The 17,713-nt window shown below is 43.0% G+C and overlaps 1 protein-coding gene across 1 annotated transcript in view; it reads left to right on the top strand.

Moving 5' to 3' along the window:
• Window positions 1–134: 134 nt before the first annotated feature.
• The window catches only part of MACO1 (macoilin 1), a 63,784-nt gene continuing 46,205 nt past the window's right edge, over window positions 135–17,713 (top strand). The window contains exon 1 of the mRNA XM_082231627.1: window positions 135–493. Coding sequence (XP_082087753.1) covers window positions 414–493 — 80 coding nt within the window. The 5' untranslated portion in view covers window positions 135–413. The remainder of the gene's footprint in view (window positions 494–17,713) is intronic.

Genomic DNA, 17,713 nt, shown 5'->3' with positions numbered 1-17,713 from the left:
CCTCATGTTATGCCTCCCGCCGATTGGCTTGTGCCTGAAAGGAGGCGGGGCAGGGCGCGGAGGCTGCGCGCGGGGACGCGGCGGCGGGGAGGGACAGATCTGAAATTATTTTTTATTTCTTTGTTTCCTAGTCGGGCGGGGGGAGAAAAAAAAGGAGGGAGAAAGAAAACGGGGACGGGGGGAAAAGGCGAGCCAAAAAACAAACAAAACCCCAGACCCGGAGACCCGCTGAGACTCCCTCCGGCGGGTCCCTCGGACAGGCTTGGATGTTGTCGCTGTGACCCGGGCGGGGCAGGAGCGGAGAAGGAGGCGGCGGCGGCGGCGGCGGCGACGGGGGGCAGCAGCAGCAGCAGCAGGCGCCACCACCACCGCCGGGCCAGGCCGGGTTGGGTCTCGCCGGGCCGGACGGGAGGATGAAGCGCCGGAGCGCCGACTGCAGCAAACTCCGGCGGCCGCTGAAGCGGAACCGCATCACTGAGGGCATCTACGGCAGGTATGGCCCGCACCTGCCTCGCCCCGCCCCGGCCTGTCAGTGGCATCGAGGGAGCCTCGCCGGTACCTCCTTCTCTCCTTTTGGCTTTGAGGTGAAGCAGGGGAGGGGGCTCCTTCGCCGCCTCAGCCCCCGACGGGGCTTCCTCCTCCTCCTCTTCCTCCTCACACGGAGGAGGACAGGCGAGCTTGGCGGGACTCCCCTCATCCCCACAGAAACGCACACGCGCACCACTTTCACACGCCCCCCCCTTCATTATCTCCTCCACACACCCCAATTGCTTCTCCCCTCATGCAGCCACTTCCCGCCCTTTGTCCGCCCTCAGGGCCCCGCTTCTTTGGCGCTCTGGGCCATTGTCTTCAGAAGAAGCAAAAGTAGCCCCTTCCCACGACGCCCGACACTTCTCTCTCCTCCCAACACCTCCCTTCAAAACGCTTTGGGGTAGCCCTGAGTGGGCCTTGTCTTCTCTCTCTCTCGCTTAATAGTTACCTCGGATCTCTCCTCAGCCTTGCTCTGAAGCAACGTCTCTCTCCCACGTTTCTGCCCCCCACAGAGTCCGCTCAGACTTGGGGTTGGCACCGATCCTGCAGACATGCATTGGGGGCGCCTTCTTTCATTTTACTGCCTCTGTATGATGGCCCTTGCTGCTCTTAAGTCAGGCTGCAGCACAATAGTGGGATGTGACCCATAAGTGGAAGACTGATGCTTAGGAGCCTTCTCTCCCTGCCCCCCCCCATGCCTCACATTGGGAACCCTTCCTCTAGAAACCTCCCTTTCCCTCTATGCCAGATGTGGTGAGCACTACAACTTGCATCATCCTGACCATTGGCCAAGCTTGCTGGGCCAAAAGTTCCTCACACTTTGTCTATACTCACATCTACACTGGCAACTCTTGCTTTGAGGCTTTCACTGGGGCAATCTCTGTTGACAGATTTCCCATCCCATTACTCTCTTGTGAAGCCACAACCTAGCCCCCACCCCAGTGTGTGCAAACACACACACAGGCTACTTGTTCTTACACTTTATTTTCCCATGTATCCGTTGGAACATCTCCAAATCATTGCTGATAATTATTGTATTTTTAATGCTGCAACAAAGACGGGACAAACTATTTAGTAATATACACACAAATGCTTTGTGGCCTCAGAAGCTTCACTTCTGGCTCAATTTCCACCTCCCCCAAGATAGTTGTCTTTAGAACTTGGTTCCCCTTCTCCCAATTGTGGGAAGCTTTCCTCTGTGATCTCTCTAACAACACACATACCCTTTCTCTTTTTAAGAGGCTTAAGTGAATGATGCTCTGCATTCTATTGAAATATCCCCCCACCCCTCTTCCCTGAAACCACCCCTCCTCTTTAGTTGCCATTTCTTCCGCGCCCCACAACTCTTGCAATTTAAGTGTTTCTAGATACAGTACCAGACAGATCGTCCCCCCCTCTAATCCCTTTCTCTTAACCCGTGCCATACAATCTTCCCTACAATCCTAGTGCTCTTCCAGTCATTTTGCTCCCACACCTTCATTTGATGTTCTCACCCCAGTTGTGGTTTCAGTTACATTGACTACCCTACACTTAGTGGCCTCCATTCACTATTTTTCTCCACATAGATGAATACCTTTCCCTAGAATGCAATCACACCCATCAGTTGGGCACCCACAACCCTGACTATTCTTGCCCTTAAGAGTTTCCTCATTTATATTTTACTTTGAAGTCACACTTTCCATAGAGTGATAGTCCTGTTTGCTCTCAGTTTTGTCACTCATGCTACTCTAGATTGGTGCTGTATTCTGAAGCCCCACCCCACTTCAGTTGTGTGGCCTTCCACCTACCCTTCAACTACCACTGCCCCTAACTCAAAGGTCCTTCCACTATTATTTTCCCTCCTTTGTATTTCTATTGATATATTTGTCAGACTGCAGTTCATTTGGCATCCTCTTCAGTGATTGTCATACTTCTATTCCTGCTTGTCCCATCCAATCAAACTTCCTACCACAGTGCTCAACCCTGCCCTGCATTGACAGCCCTCCTCTTAAGAGTCTACCCCACACAGATTGATATACCTTTCCCTAGGATCCCCTCACACAATGCACTGTATCCTAGACACATACTGACAATTCTTGCTGTTAAGAGTCATCCACCCACTGTGTCCTTGTCCTCACTGACAGAGATCCCACTTGCCCCATACTCATTTGAGCCACTTTTACAGTGACAGGCCTGACTCTCAAACCCTGCCCTCGCAAATTCTGCTGAAGACCCCCATTCCACTGGCTATGCACTTGCACATTGATAGTCCTACCCTTAAGAGTTCTCCACCTTCTGTGCCATGACAGACCCACAACTTCCCCATTCATTATGCTTCCCCCACCCAGACCAAACCAGTGTGTCCAGTGGTCAGGGATGACATGAGTTGTAGTCCAACAATATCTGGAGGGCCACAGATTCGCCATGTACTCCAAAGGACACCCCCCCACGCACATATCTTCCTCTAACACACCTTTCACAGCAATGAGGAAGGCCCTCCAGAAACTGGCAGTCCTCTTTTACCCCACACCAGATAGGCTCTCAGATTCTCCCTTGCATTTGTTTTTATTTCCACAATTTCTTCCCATGTCTCTAACTACCTTCCCACTGTGCCCTCTTATTGAATATATGCTGAATACTCCCACAAGTATGTGATCAAAACATGTTTTTTAACATTGAAGCCCCTTCCTGCCCCTTAGGACTTCCAAACAGTCTTTCAAATGACTGACTTCTTCTCCTTGTGATGTCTCTTCTTAGGCCACTATCCCTTTTTCATTTAACCTTTTCTGTGCTCATCTTAATGTTTCTCTCAGTCCCGTCACACTATGCTATATTATATCGCTTCATGAATGAAAAGTTTGCCTGATATGTTCTTGCCTGCTTTGCGAATACTCATATCTATTCAGGAGATGCTCTGATTCACACCTCCTTCCCAAGTTGTGTTATTTCACTTTCTTTTTGTGTCGTCTTCCGTTTTTGTATGGTGACTTATTTTTAAAGCTGTGTCAGAGTGAAAGGCAATGATGAAGATATTGTTCATCTTCTCTGGTGAGTGGGTCTCAGGATTTTCCATGGCTATTTCCCATCTGCTATTAAATAGGTCTTGGGGAGCTTCTTTTTTAAGTTAGAGAAATGACTGTTGGCTAGAGCCATCTCTATTTAGCTTGCTCTATTTACTTCTTACAGCCAGGACTCACAGTTTCTGGTTCATCAGGTGTTAAAATTATGCACAACTTGCAGAAGTGCTGTTATGCTGTCAGTTTGTACAATTACAAGGGGCCTAATAGATGTGAGATTTTGGCAGACAAAATTGCAGTTGTCATTGACAAAGCCTAAGAAACTATGTTTTTCTTGAGACTTGGAAAAGAGACCAAGCAAAACTTCAGCTTAATACCCAATGTTATGCAGTGTATGACTTCTGCCTTCACAGTAGCCACTGACTTAACCACATGGGCATAGCTGTTCCCCCAAATCAATGAAAATAAGTTAAAATACATAACAAACTGAGGTTCTGCCCCCCTAACAAAAGGCCTACCCCCCCCATACAAAAATCCTGGATACGTCCATAAATGGCCATCTTAAAGAATACCGTAAATTGGGACAAGACTAAACCATGAGAAATTGGTTTTCCTCAAAGACTTTGCCCAATTGAAGTCACAATTTTGTTATAAAAAGATAGCATAAGTGATTGCTTAAGAACATTAATTACTTTAATACATGTGTATACGGCTTTACACACAAACACCAGAACAGTGCTTCTCTGTTACTTTGCTTACTGTACAGCAAGCAGCAGGATTTTATCAGAGGTGGGGTTTGGGCCTCCCAACAATTTAATGTTAATTTACCTGTGTGTAGAACTAGCCACTGAAGTGCAAATTCTCTTTGTTAGCTATGAGTATTACAAGCTGTCCCATTTGAGCTCAAGCTTATGTAGATCAGCTTTTCTCAACTTTATGCCCTCCAGAAGTGTTGGGCTACAAAACATTGTTTTGCTATCTTCAACTGATGGAAGTTGGAGTCTCAGAACATCTGGAGGGGATGGCAGTGGAAGATGGTTACATGTTTTAAAAATAATGGAAGGAAAAGACCAAGGAGACTGTGTCCTTTGCACATGCTAGGGAATAACAGCAAAAGCCAGTGCTGATCACATATGTACTACAGAGGGTTGTGTAAGCCATAGGAACATGGCCTCTGCTCCCAGTGTGTGGTGGTGTGGCTTCAGCTTTGTGGATCCTGCTTTGCAAGGTCACAGCAGTTTATTTTAATTTAGCAGTTATGCCCTTTCTGCAAATATGAGGCTAATACAGTCAGCTTGCCTGTTGAACATGTGTAAGCTGGTCAGCATGTGCTACAGACATTTGGTTAATTTATTAAGCAGATTAATTTGTGACTTTAGCCTTTTTCCTGCATTTCTTAAATCCTAATGCAGCAGAATATATTCCTTGTGTTTTATTTTTCCCTGCCAATAGCAAAATAGGTTTGTTGGCTTTATTTTGAATATTCCTGCAGAGATGTTGGGGGTGGATGAACACAGCACAGTTGCCTGAGGGTGAAAGGAAAAGACTCCCAGGCCCAAAGAGGATCTGATAAAGTGTGTCAGAAAGACAAAATGCTGTTGATTAGTAGGTCACTTGAGGAAAGTGTTGCAGGTCTGTATTACATTGTCAGACTTGCCTGTTCACATTGATGTTTGTGATAAACAGTAGCATGTTGAATAAGCTATCAGCTTTCTCTGTCGTCATATTTCTAGAGTAGATTGCACTGGCTTCCAGCTGAGGTGGATGCATAATATCTCTGCCTGTATGAGGTTTGGTATAAAGCAGCTAATGCTAAGGGATTGTGAGAAGTGGTTGCTTATTAGTAACTACCAATTAGGAGATATATTCACTTACAGTATTTCAGGTTGTGAAAGAGAAACATAAGATTCTGTAAGGACGTCCAAAAATAATTACCCTTTTTCATTTCTAGGAATGGTGGTTTTTTGTTTTTGTTTTTGTGTTTTACTTTTAACAAAAGCTCTTGCTTGATTTTTTTTTTGGGGGGTGGGGAGGGTGAAAGATTGGTGGTGTTTCTAGAACAGCCAAAATCTAAAATTTAGCAGGATTGAGCTTTCTATCCAGAGGATGCTTCTGTTGTGCTCCTGCTGCTGGACCTTGGGGTCCCTTCCAACTCTACAATTCTATGATTCTGTGATTCATTGAACTCAAGGGGATGTACAGAGACTGTGGGTAATTCATCTTATCCTCAAAGCAGTTCTGTGAAGTAGATTAGGCTGGGCGAGAGTGACTGGCCCAAGGTTACACAGTGAGCTTTATGGTAAAGTTGAGTTTTGAACTTTGATCTTGCTGGCCATAACCAATTCTCTAACCACCTGTATACATGTATCTTACCAAAGTTCCCAGTTCAAATGTTACTTCAGATATAAACTGAAAGGGTGGCTGTAGGCAAGCTGCTCTTCTCAGCTGCAGTAGGGGATATACTGACATGCTTTAAAGAGCTGTTGTAAAGCTTCATGTGTAAATGTATGTGGAGGACTTTGAATGCTTTAAAAACATTACATAAATGCTAAGTATCATTACTAAAAATAATATTATTTCTACCACAGCCAGTTCTAGAGCTGGATTTTATTATTATTATTATTATTATTATTATTATTATTATTATTATTTAGTATTGTGTTGGTATCTGTTAATTTGAAAAGTTTAGACATCTATACTGAGCTGGTGCATATTCATTTAAAATCTGGGATCCAAGGAACTATTTAGATTCATCAGAGGACTTTATTCATTTATAAAATGTCAAACATTTTCTAGGTGCTGTTTATACACACACACACAAAGTCCCTGCCCACATGTTTGCAACCTAAAAGACACAATGCAGAAGGGAAAATGATAGGGCGGGATAACAAAAATAAGGAAAGTAGGCACCTGTTCTTACATAATTGATAAAATGACCAGATGGGATGGTCATTGCTTGGGGAGGGGAAGAGTCAAGTGGTAATTGCTCCAAGCCAAGCTGATGAAGTACCCTGTGCCTTCTCACCTAGCCTTCTACTGCGGCTATGTAAATGTGCCCAGTATAATTTTCGAGTTAAATAGCTGATATCTTCCCTCTCTTAAGAGTTTCACCAACTTCTCTCAACTTCCAAAATAGTCTGCTATGTGGTCCACCCAGTAGGATGGGGGGGGGTCTGCTGCTCAAGAAAAACAAGTCTAAACAAATCCCATGGTCTCATGGGACTAGTTGTGCAGGTTTACATCTGAAATATTTTTCTGCAATATTGCTCCTTTTGGGAAAGCAAAGCAACAAAAATGCAAGAGGTTGCAAAAGAAATGAGGGGGGGGGAGAATCCTGTGCAGGTGATATTTAAAGAAAGAAATTGTACTGTCTTTCAAGTGTTCTTTACTTTGAATACACTGTACATTCATTTGATCGCTTTTTGCGTCAAGAAGCATGTGTGGGTGAGACTTGCAGTATCAAAGTGGGAAGGTAGTACACTATTCATTTTTTGAGATGTGGGATATCCTTTCAGCAAGCAATCCCTAGCATATTGTAAGGCTTGCTCCAAACTTGGTCTAAAATGATTATGTAGTTATTTATAAGTTGACCCTGTGTTCCAAGGCAATGTACAATGTTTAGAAATTGAAAACAATAATCCAGATTTATTGGCAAGTTTTATTACATTTTTTTTAAAAAAAAACCATTAGTGTTTCAAAATTGCATTCTAGATGTCAGAGACACATTGTTTGTGTTCTGAAATAGCAAAATAACATGACATTGATCATGCTGTATCAAGAGTATTTAAATCCCAAGTTTTTTTATTTTAAGAATTGAATTTTCAATGCTTCCTTAAGTGGTGGATCATTAAGTGATTTCTTAGGCATTCTTGAGCCTGCTGGTCAAAATGGAGTTCTGCTGGTGGTGATGGTGGACTTGGAATTCCTTAGCAAAAGCAAAGTAAAGGAATATTGAATTCAGTTGTATGACTAAAACATTCTTGAAGGAGAATTTTAGATGTTCAGAAAGAGCTGAAAAGCAGATTGTTGAAAACCATGGGCCGTGATAATCTGTTGGTTCTATTTATAGTACACTTGGGATCTGTAGATGCAGTAGGTAGGAGCAAATACATATAAAACAGATATTTCTTTTTATGGTGAACACTAATGTACTGAAATTCCTGCATGGGTTTCTTCAGTGCAGTGTGTAGATTACAGTTCATTAATGGGCATTTTGTGCTTAGGAATCTTTTTTCTGTACTGTAGCCTGAATATCTTTGTCTAAATCAGGGCAGCCTGGATCCATTTTCAGGCCCCAGCACTGTCTAAGCTCAGTGCAGCACACATTAGAGTATAGTGTCATTTCGGACCCACCCCACCCCTCAGTCTTCTTGAGTTCTAAGGGAGGGATGCCCCAGTGGCTTCTGTGACACAAGACGGAGACCTCCATTCAGTGCTTGGGAGACTAATGTGTGCCTGACCAGCTTAGACGCAGAGCCTTGTGCGCAGCTATTGGCACTTCACATATTGCTGCTGGCCTGGGCAGTACCACATTGCCCATCTGTGACTTGGCATGTGCTGGATGGCTGGATGCAGTACTGTTGGCCATCTCTTATCTAAATCCTGTTTAGAAACTCACATTTGTCTATAGATTTGTTGTTGGAGCCATTGTGCAAAATGGGCTCCTGTTCTTGACGTGTTTTACCTTTAGCATTTAAAAATTCATTTTTCTACTCTTTCTAAAATATTCAGTTTCTTTTCATTTTTTGATAGCAAAAACATTTTGAGAGTATTTTAGTTGAGAAGTGAAATGCTTCAGAAATTGCAAAATACTCTGTTTGCATAGCCACTAAAATTTCTGATCAGTTTTTAGAAGACCCTTATAAATCATGAATTTCATCTTAAGTTTTCTATTTCAGGAAGGGATTGTAATGGAATGCCAGAAGTTTTATTCTTCTTGTCATTTCCCAATGTGCCAGCTCTATGTATGTCCCCAGTACTGATGAATCATGCTGATTTTAGGGCTTGTTTTACCTGGACTGTAACTTTTATTTCCTATTTGTCATTTCATTTCTTACTGACAGTTTCTACAAGCATGCCTCCTTGGCAGACTGTAAATGCCGTTTGAGAAAGAAGAAGCGTGTGCTAATGAGGATTAGCCTCTTTGATGCATATCAAAGATGCTTTTTATTTTATTTTTTAAATGCTCTTCCTCTTCTGTCCTTTCTTATATCACCTATCCTGACTCTATAATCAGTAGGTCATGACATGAGAGGGATGCTGCATGTAATCACATTAGTCATGGTCTGCACACTTTCAAGTTAGGGTATTTTCTTGATCTGCCTTAAAGTAGCAGCAATCTTTATATAGTAGTATCATAGTTGTACATGAAATGTGGACTCCACAGTAGGGGAGCTACTTTGCTGAACTGTGTGGTAAAAGAGAGAAGGGAATGTTTTTCTTCCTCGTCACATCTGGACTCATGCCTATAAGAGTCTTTATCTAATTCTTTGGACAGCTCAGTCCTAAGGGACCACTTCAATCATAGCACAGTGAACAAGGGGTATTAGTACAGTGGATCATAGGACTGGTTGGGAGAGAGCTGGCCAAGATTCACAACAATTTCCCAACAGAATTTAGAAAAACAACAACATGTTCGTATACTGTATTTTTCTTCAACTTGTATGCAGACATAATGATAATAGAAAGGCAAGTAAAAACTCTGGGTTGTAGCCAACTAAGCTTTATTCAGAGTAGAGTAAACCCATTGAAATTAATGGACCTAATGGTGTTTCTGGCTTCAGTGGCAAGGCACTTAAAACATCAGTGCTCAGCAGGGGTGTAGGAAGGGGGGCGGGGGGGCATACAGTCCCGGGTGCCGTCACTGAGGGGGTGACATTCAGCACACCGCCTGCCCACGACTCCCAAGCCTACCCCAAACTGAATGTCTGCCATGGGTGGGTGGCTTGCTCCGGCCCTGGCTGCAGGGCGCGCGCACCGTTCTGGGCACCCGAGTGGCTATCCCATGCCTGGGAGGGCACTCTCCACACCACGCCCCCCTTGGGAGCGTGCCCACCCTGGGCAGCGCAGGCATATGCTCCACCACTGATGCTCAGGACTTCAGTGAAGAACCATTTTTACCTTGATATTTACAGTTAGTTCAATTTAGTTGTATTAAAGACATATACCGTATTTTTCGCTCTATAACACGCACCAGACCATAACACGCACATAGTTTTTAGAGGAAGAAAACAAGAAAAAAAATATTCTAAATGAAATAGTGGATATATGATTTTTGTGGTTCATGCTGTGGCCACAGACATGTGATCTGACAGTGAGTTTGACAGTGAGTTTGGAGTAGCCCAATGCAAAAATCCTGAGGATCCATGTGGATCCATGCTTTGTAACCACGGAGGAGGGAAGGAAGGGGAACCATGGATCCTCTGCTCATGACTGCAGCAGATCCCCCCGCCACCCGTAGGCACTCGCTCCATAACACGCACAGACATTTCCCCTTACTTTCTAGGAGGAAAAAAGTGAGTGTTATGGTGCAAAAAATACGGTACTTAATTCCCTTTTCCTTGTCCACTAAGTGACTGCTCCCAGGGCTGAACTCCCTTTGATGGAGACATTCTTTTCTTGAAAACATCCGAAGTGTCAAGACACACTGTGGTGGTGCTGTTGCTGCCGCCATAAATAACAACAGCCCCCCTCCCTTCTAAAAGCTCTGCTGGTTTATGGTATGTAATATTCAAATTTTGGAATAGAATTGAAGCTAAATTCAAAACAAAACAAAACAAAAAGCCAATAGACAAAGCTTATATTATGGAGTCTTTCAAAGGGCTAGCCTGGAATGGTGATGAAGTTAGTTCTTATAATTCTCTTTTCTCTTTTTTTTTTTTAAGAGGAAGAAGATGGATGATGTGTATATTTTCAGTGGGTGCTCTAAAACAGGTATCTTCAACTTTTTGAGACGAGCACTCAAACATGCATTTGGGGATCTATTTATTACCATATATTTGCATGGTAGTGGTCTTGTTGCGACCCACCTTGGTTCAGCTGCTAGTGGATCCTACTAGTGGGTTGTGAACCACCAGTTGAATACCAGTAGTCTAAAGCAACTATAAATGAGCAGATTTCTTAGAGTTGAAGTTTACAAGGCCTTGTCCTAGAAGCCTGCATTATATTCAATCTTACTGCTTCAGTGCTTCTGTAGTGTGGAAGGCTGGGAGTCCATCTTCTTGTGTAACCTGCCCATGATTGCTTAAAGCACACTTGTGTGGTCCTCTGTGGTGTCTCATTGTCTAAAGAGTTATCTTCCAACATTGCTAAAAGCACCATTCAGCCTCAATTAGGAGGTGTTCACACTCAGAAAAATATATACGATATTGGCCCGAATATAAGCTGCACCCGGATATAAGCCACAATATAAGCCGCATGTTTAAAATTCAAGGGGGGGGGAGGGAGAGACAATAACCGAATATAAGCCACTCCCTTAAAATTCCACAGGCACTCAAACCTGTTTCGTTTTACCATATGTCTGTTTCAGCAGCGATATCGTAAAAGCCCATTTTTGTAAGGTTGTGAATTTAAGCCACACTCTAACTTTTTACGGTCGGAATTTGGAAAAAAAAGTGAGGCTTATATTCAGGCCAATACGGTAATATAATTCTCTGCACTATTTCAGAATGCAAACATTAGAAATGCATGGATGAATAACCCAACAAGAAGAGTTTGAACCTAGCTGCCTCTCTCTGAAGCTAGTCTTCTCTGTATTTGAGTTTTCAAAACTTGCAGTTCTTTAGCTATATGAGCTCTAAAATGTACAAATGCCAGCATTACTGCACTAAATATCCTTTCTGAGCAGACGATAGATAATTTTGGAATGGTTGCCTAAAAACAGACTAGTATTATTGATCCTGCTTTCCCAGTATTATGTACAGTTGTGTTACCGTGTAGGCTTACATTGAATTTAGGATGATAAAGAATTGCCCCTCAGTAAGGTTGGGCAGAGAACATTTACAAAAACTTACTTACCTCCCCTTTTCTTAGGCACAGACTAGCAAATATAAGGAGGAGTTTTAACTAAATGCTCATAGACCGTGACATCATATTGCTCTGATATGAGGCAACTGCCTTTTTTTTTTAACTTCAGTCTTTCTCTAGGATATTTGGGGTTGCCAAATATTAATTATTTCCCTTTGGCATTTTTGCTGGAACTTCCCTACCCCCATTTCCCCATCTAGTTAGTTAAGAAATTGGCACGTGCTACTTTCTAATTGCTTGTTGTCATATCTCTCATATGTAAAGAGTGGTGCTTGCTGCCAAAGCTGTGTGTGTACAATCTTTCAGTCATCTTGAGTTGATTGGGCTTTTCTGTTTTTTCTCCTCCTCGTTTGCCTGTATTAAAAATCTTTATCTCAAAGTGACATTCTTCAATTTGATATGTTCTCTCCTTTTATTCTTTGCACTCTTAATTTGTAGCTGCTTATTTTTTGTTAAAAATAGCCTTTGACGTCTCTATTCCTTGACACCACCTGTAATAAAGCCTTCATTTCATTGTTGATGCAGCTCTTTGTAACATTGCATAGCTTTGATAGCACTTAATGCCAATCTTCTTCAGGTTTAGTTTTGAGAGGAGTTTGAAATTAAACTGGTAGATTTTTAATTCCATTTTTATGTATTCTTCCTCTGTTAAAAACATCAAAAGAGTTTTGTGGAAATTTAAAGAATAGCAAATTTATTATAGCATAAGCTTTTGTGGACTACAGTCCACTTCATCAGTTGCATGAACCTTGAGTTGCAGGTGTCTATCTATCTATCTATCTATCTATCTATCTATCTATCTACACATTTTTTTGGAGGGTGGGGATTGTAAACAGTGAATGAATACATGAAAGAATGAGGTCAGAGGGAAATGAAATGGAGAAAAATACAGTGACAAGTTACTAATTAAAGATGGTAATTAACAAAATGGTTGTTGATAACAAAGACATTCTGGCATCGGAATACCAATTAACACATATAATGTGCTAAACATTATTTGTCTCTGTTCAGTCCACAAGTGAATCTGTTGATATATAGTAATTTAGCATTTTTTAATATTGCTTTGTTCCAGAATGGCCACTAAGGTCACATACAGAGTCACTTTCATCATAGTGTACCCTGACACTCCATGCTTGCTTTTTAACACACCATGGATTCCATCCTGTTGTCATATCCATCTGCAATGATTTCTTTATACTGGGGTTGCCAACATGGTGCCCTCCAGATTTTTGGACTATGCTCCTGCAATCCCTAGCTGTCGACCATTCTAGTTTAGGATGCTGAGCATTGTAATCCACATCATCTGGTGGGTACCACATTGATAGCCCTTGCTTTATACAAACCGTGCTCTCAGATGCTTGAGTTTATCCTATTCCATATGGAGGAATAGCATAGATATTTAATGAACTCCCACAGATAGTGAAAGCAATATGATAATCAAAGTCTTATGCTTTCTTCCTGTTTTACTTCTTTTGATTAAATGATCTTTCTTCTTTTTCCCAAGGCACTCTTTAAAAAAAAAGGGGGGAGCAGAACTTGATTCTTCCCCTCTTCTCCCTTTTCACATGTGGCATAGGAATTCATTTCTATTACAATGTTTTATAGTTGACTTATTTCAAATAAATGTGGGAGGCATAGTCCAATCAAGTTGAGTGATCTCATCAATTTCTATGGGATTATTAAGCATATGCCTATCACTGTCTGATGTACTGAATGGTACATCATGTCCTGCTTGTTGTTTCAAATAGGCAACTGGTTGTTGTTGCTTATTACAACTTTATCCCACCTATCCTTCAAAAGGAGCCCAGTGCAGAAAATGACAAAGCAGCACAGCAAAACAATTTAAAAAATAAAATAAGAGCATTTAAAAACTTTAAGAGCAACTATGTTTATTACTTTTGGGGGATGGGGGCTTGCAGAGGAGGCTCAGTCTGTCTTGAAGAAGCTAGCTGCATTTGTGTGCTTGGTGTGGAGGAGGGGGCTTCTCTCCTGTAGCTACCCGCTTGATTTCTATGTTGGGTGTGGAGGAAGAACAGAATACTTGTAACCTCCTGCACCAACCCTTTCAAATGCATGTACATATGTAGCTCTTTTTTTTTTTGCCTTTGGCCACCAAGCTAGCTAAATGCAGGACAACTTAATATTCTCTGAACCTCATCTGCAGTATGGAGGAGTCTGATCTACCTTGGTTTTCCTACCAGCAAGTATGTATATGAAGTACGTTGAACAATTAGCATGCTGTGTGTGTGTGTGTGTGTGTGCAATTGAAGGCGCTGAAACTTAAATTATTGCTTGTTTGGCTGCTGCTCAGTTTTCATAGTGGGCTAGATCAGCTTCTCAATAATGACATGTGATAATTTAGTCTCTTTTAAAGCTAAGCAAAGACAAATACACCTTATTTTAAATGGGTACACCACTGCATTGTGGTGCATTGATGAATTAATAAAATATTAAAATAGACACAGCTGAAGAACTATAGTGTCAGAGGGCCACTTCACACAATACAACAGGAGCAGGTACCCATCTAAAAGGCAGAATGTCTCTAGCAGCTAGTGTAGGTGTATATATTCCATTTATTTATAGAAACATGATGCACAAGTAGTGCAGTGTTAACACCCAGTGTCTACACCCCTGAGAGTTCCTGTCAGTAATACGGCAGTGCACATACAGAGGAAATTATGATCCATAGTCACCTTTCTCTGGTAACAAAGTGGAAGTGGGGTGTATGTTGCATTTTTAAAACTATCTTACTTTTTTCTGAACAGGGAACAATAACTCATTGATAGAACACATACCTTATATTCAATAGGTTCTGGTTTACCCTCAGGAACCCCTGCCAGTTAGATTGGGCAATACAGAGCTAGATGAATGTGCTGTAATGCAGCTTCTGTGTAGCATAACCCTTTTACAAAGCAGCCAGATGTCTTCCCCACTTTTTTTGCAAGCTACCTTTTTAACCTTCTTCAACATTTCTCAATCACCTGGCCTTAGTTTAACCAGAAATGAAATTCACTACAATGTGAAAACCGTGTTAACCCTGGCATCGTGAGTAATATTTCTTATATTCTGCTTTACTGCTTCCTGAGTCTTTTTATCTTCTCTGACCTCTTGTGTTTTTCAGCTGAGTTGCAGTTTCTATCTCATCAGACCTGCTGTTCAGGAACATTTGCTTGTTGTGAATAAATTGCTTCTATACTAACACCGCATTACAGAGCTAGAAAAATATTTCTAAGTGACATTCCCACAATTGTGGAACTTTTTGCCCTCTCCTAAGCATCTTTTGGAACTGTTGCAGTAATTTTCTGCATGTTCTTAGTTGTGAGTGGCAGGGCTAAACTGGAATGGGATGGGCTCTGTAGCATATATTTTTTAAAACGCTTCATGTGTGTCTACCATATATAGAAACATATGCGCGCGCACAAGCACACACACATACAATGCATATGTATATGCATTTGCCATCAGGTGTTAGTACAGTAAGATAATGTGTTGCATCTCTGTCAGTCTGCCAGATGTTTATCCTATTCAACTGCCCCATAAGATGAAATGCAATGCGTAAAATACAAAATCACAGCCTAAATAAAACCAATTATAAAAGACAAACTAAGAACCAAGTGATTATAGCAGGTTCAATACATTCCTACAGAAAAATAACGTAACTTTTCCAAAAAAAAAATCTGAATAGGCCTTTAGCGGAGAAAAGTTTGATATAAAATCCACTTGGTTGAATCCCATTACTCTGAAAGAGTATCTTACATACTGCTGTTCCTAGCAAATTGGCTTGTATAATTGGTTACATACAACCTACAACATCCAGCTCTATAACTTAGCAATAAATCAGAGTGTAGGAGGAATGCTACACCTTGCCAAAGGAGCCTCAAGATAAGGAATATAGTTGTTTATTTAAACTTAAACTTCCCTGTAATTCTAGGGTAGCTTTTATCTTGTTACGCCTCATTTTGCCTTTTCTTATACAGTGGTATCTTGGTTCTCAAACTTAATCTGTTATGGAAGTCTGTTCCAAAACAAAAGCGTTCCAAAACCAAGGTGCAATTTCCCATGGAAAGTAATGCAAAACGGATTAATCCGTCCCAGACTTTTAAAAACAACCCCTAAAACAGCAATATAACATGAATTTTACTATCTTATGAGACCATTGCTCCATAAAATTTAAGCAATAAACAATGTACTGTACTATAAAATAAATAAAACAGTACAGTGGTACCTCGGGTTACATACGCTTCAGGCTACATATGCTTCAGGTTACAGACTCCGCTAACCCTGAAATAGTGCTTCAGGTTAAGAACTTTGCTTCAGGATGAGAACAGAAATCGTGCTCCGGCGGCGCAGCAGCAGCAGGAGGCCCCATTAGCTAAAGTGGTGCTTCAGGTTAAGAACAGTTTCAGGTTAAGAACGGACCTCCGGAACGATTTAAGTACTTAACCTGAGGTACCACTGTATCTGTAGAAAATTATGTTGGTAATGGTAAGCTGTTTAGGACAAACTCTGACTCGTACCTGCCACCATTTTCTGACTAGTGAGCCTCTGTAATTTTCAGCTGTATCAAGTGGGCCCTGGAGGTATAAAGTTTGAGAACTCCCTGTGTAGCGAGAGTAGACACAGACACCATTTTTTCTTCCTCTCTAATTATAGAACTCTGTGTGCATAATAGAACTTGGAACCAATGGAATTGATTTGGCCGTAGGTTGAGGACAGGCTAAACAGAAGTACTTCATCATGCAGCACATAATTAACTTAGGAAATTAACTACTACAAGATACAGCACAGACTACTGACTTAGGCCATTCCTCTAAGAATATATCCAACCCTTTTAAAAATTCACCTATCAGTGGTCATTAGCCATGAAAGCTGATAATGGTTCCTTCCTATATAGTATATCTGTGAACTCCAGTTATTAGAAATAAAGTGGGGGTGGGTATAACACCTATGCTGTGCTTGTAAGCTTCTAGAGCAGGGATCAACAAACTTATTCAGGAGGTGGCCAGTCCACTGTCCCTCAGACCTTGTGGAGGGCCAGACCACCCTCTCCTAAAAGCACCCCTCCCCTGAAAGCACCCCCCTCCCAAAAGGACCCCCCGCCACCACACTCGCCGCTGCCGCCACCTTGTCTTCAGCAGCATCATCGTCGTCCTCTGCATCGGCCAGAGGTTCGCTGGGCGCAGAGCCCATGCTGCTGGCCTGGGCGACGGAGGCAGCCTCCCTGCCGCCGCCACTTCCTCCCGCTCGGCTCTTGGCCATACGCAGCTGCCTCAGCAGAAAGGAAGGGGCATCACCCAGGTGCGTCCACGGCTTTGGGTTGGCCTCGGGAGCTTCCTGCAGCCAATCTGAAGCCGCGTCAGTGTCGCAGAAGTCAGTCCCCACGCGGCGAGGCCTCCACGCCGCGCCAGTTTAGCAGGGGGACTGACCGAGCGGGCGTTAGGGTCCGCAAAGTTTGCAGGCCGGATTAACGAGCCTGGTGGGTCCCGGGCCTTAGTTTGCTGACCCCTAATCTAGAGGGACTGAATACTCAGGCGTAGCATGTGGGGGCTGTGGCCCCAGGTGCAATTTTGAGAGGGGGCACAAACAGGCATCTCCACAGCAGGTTCCTTTATCGGAGCCTGGCTCAGTGCCAGAAGGAGCTGCGCATTGGCTGCAGCACTTGTGCCTGTTGTAGCTCTACTCCCCGGGTCAGGCCTGACCCGGGAGATGATAGCAGGCAAGTGGGCGACAGCAATGCTGCCCATCCTCCTTGGCTGTGGCACACCTCGCGCCTGGCGGCAGCAGCTCTGTCATTGGGTCACTTCTGACCCAGCGGCGGAGAGCAGAGCTCCTCGGTTGCAGTGGCTCCAGGTCACATCTGGTCCGGCTGGCGGAGAGCATCCCACTTTGGCTGCGGTGAGGCCTGACCCGTGGTGGAGAGCAGGGGGAGAATGGACAGCAACTTCCCCGCCCCTCTCCTCCCCTGAACTGTGGGCATGGGAGGGCGCCCTCCACACTCTACCCTCCCTTGGGGGCGCACTCCTCATGCCCGCCCCAGGCAGTGCATGCATATGCTCCATGGCTGTGAATACTGACTGCTTTGAAGTGGATGGACCTTTTATTTAATTCCTCAAGGGTAGTTCATATGTATTGGAAACTTCCCAAACAGAATAGTAAGGGAG

This window comes from Podarcis vaucheri, assembly GCF_965113315.1.
Source record: "Podarcis vaucheri genome assembly, chromosome: 7".
In the NCBI taxonomy this organism is placed as follows: domain Eukaryota; kingdom Metazoa; phylum Chordata; class Lepidosauria; order Squamata; family Lacertidae; genus Podarcis; species Podarcis vaucheri.
This window is presented reverse-complemented; position numbering and strand designations above follow the sequence as displayed.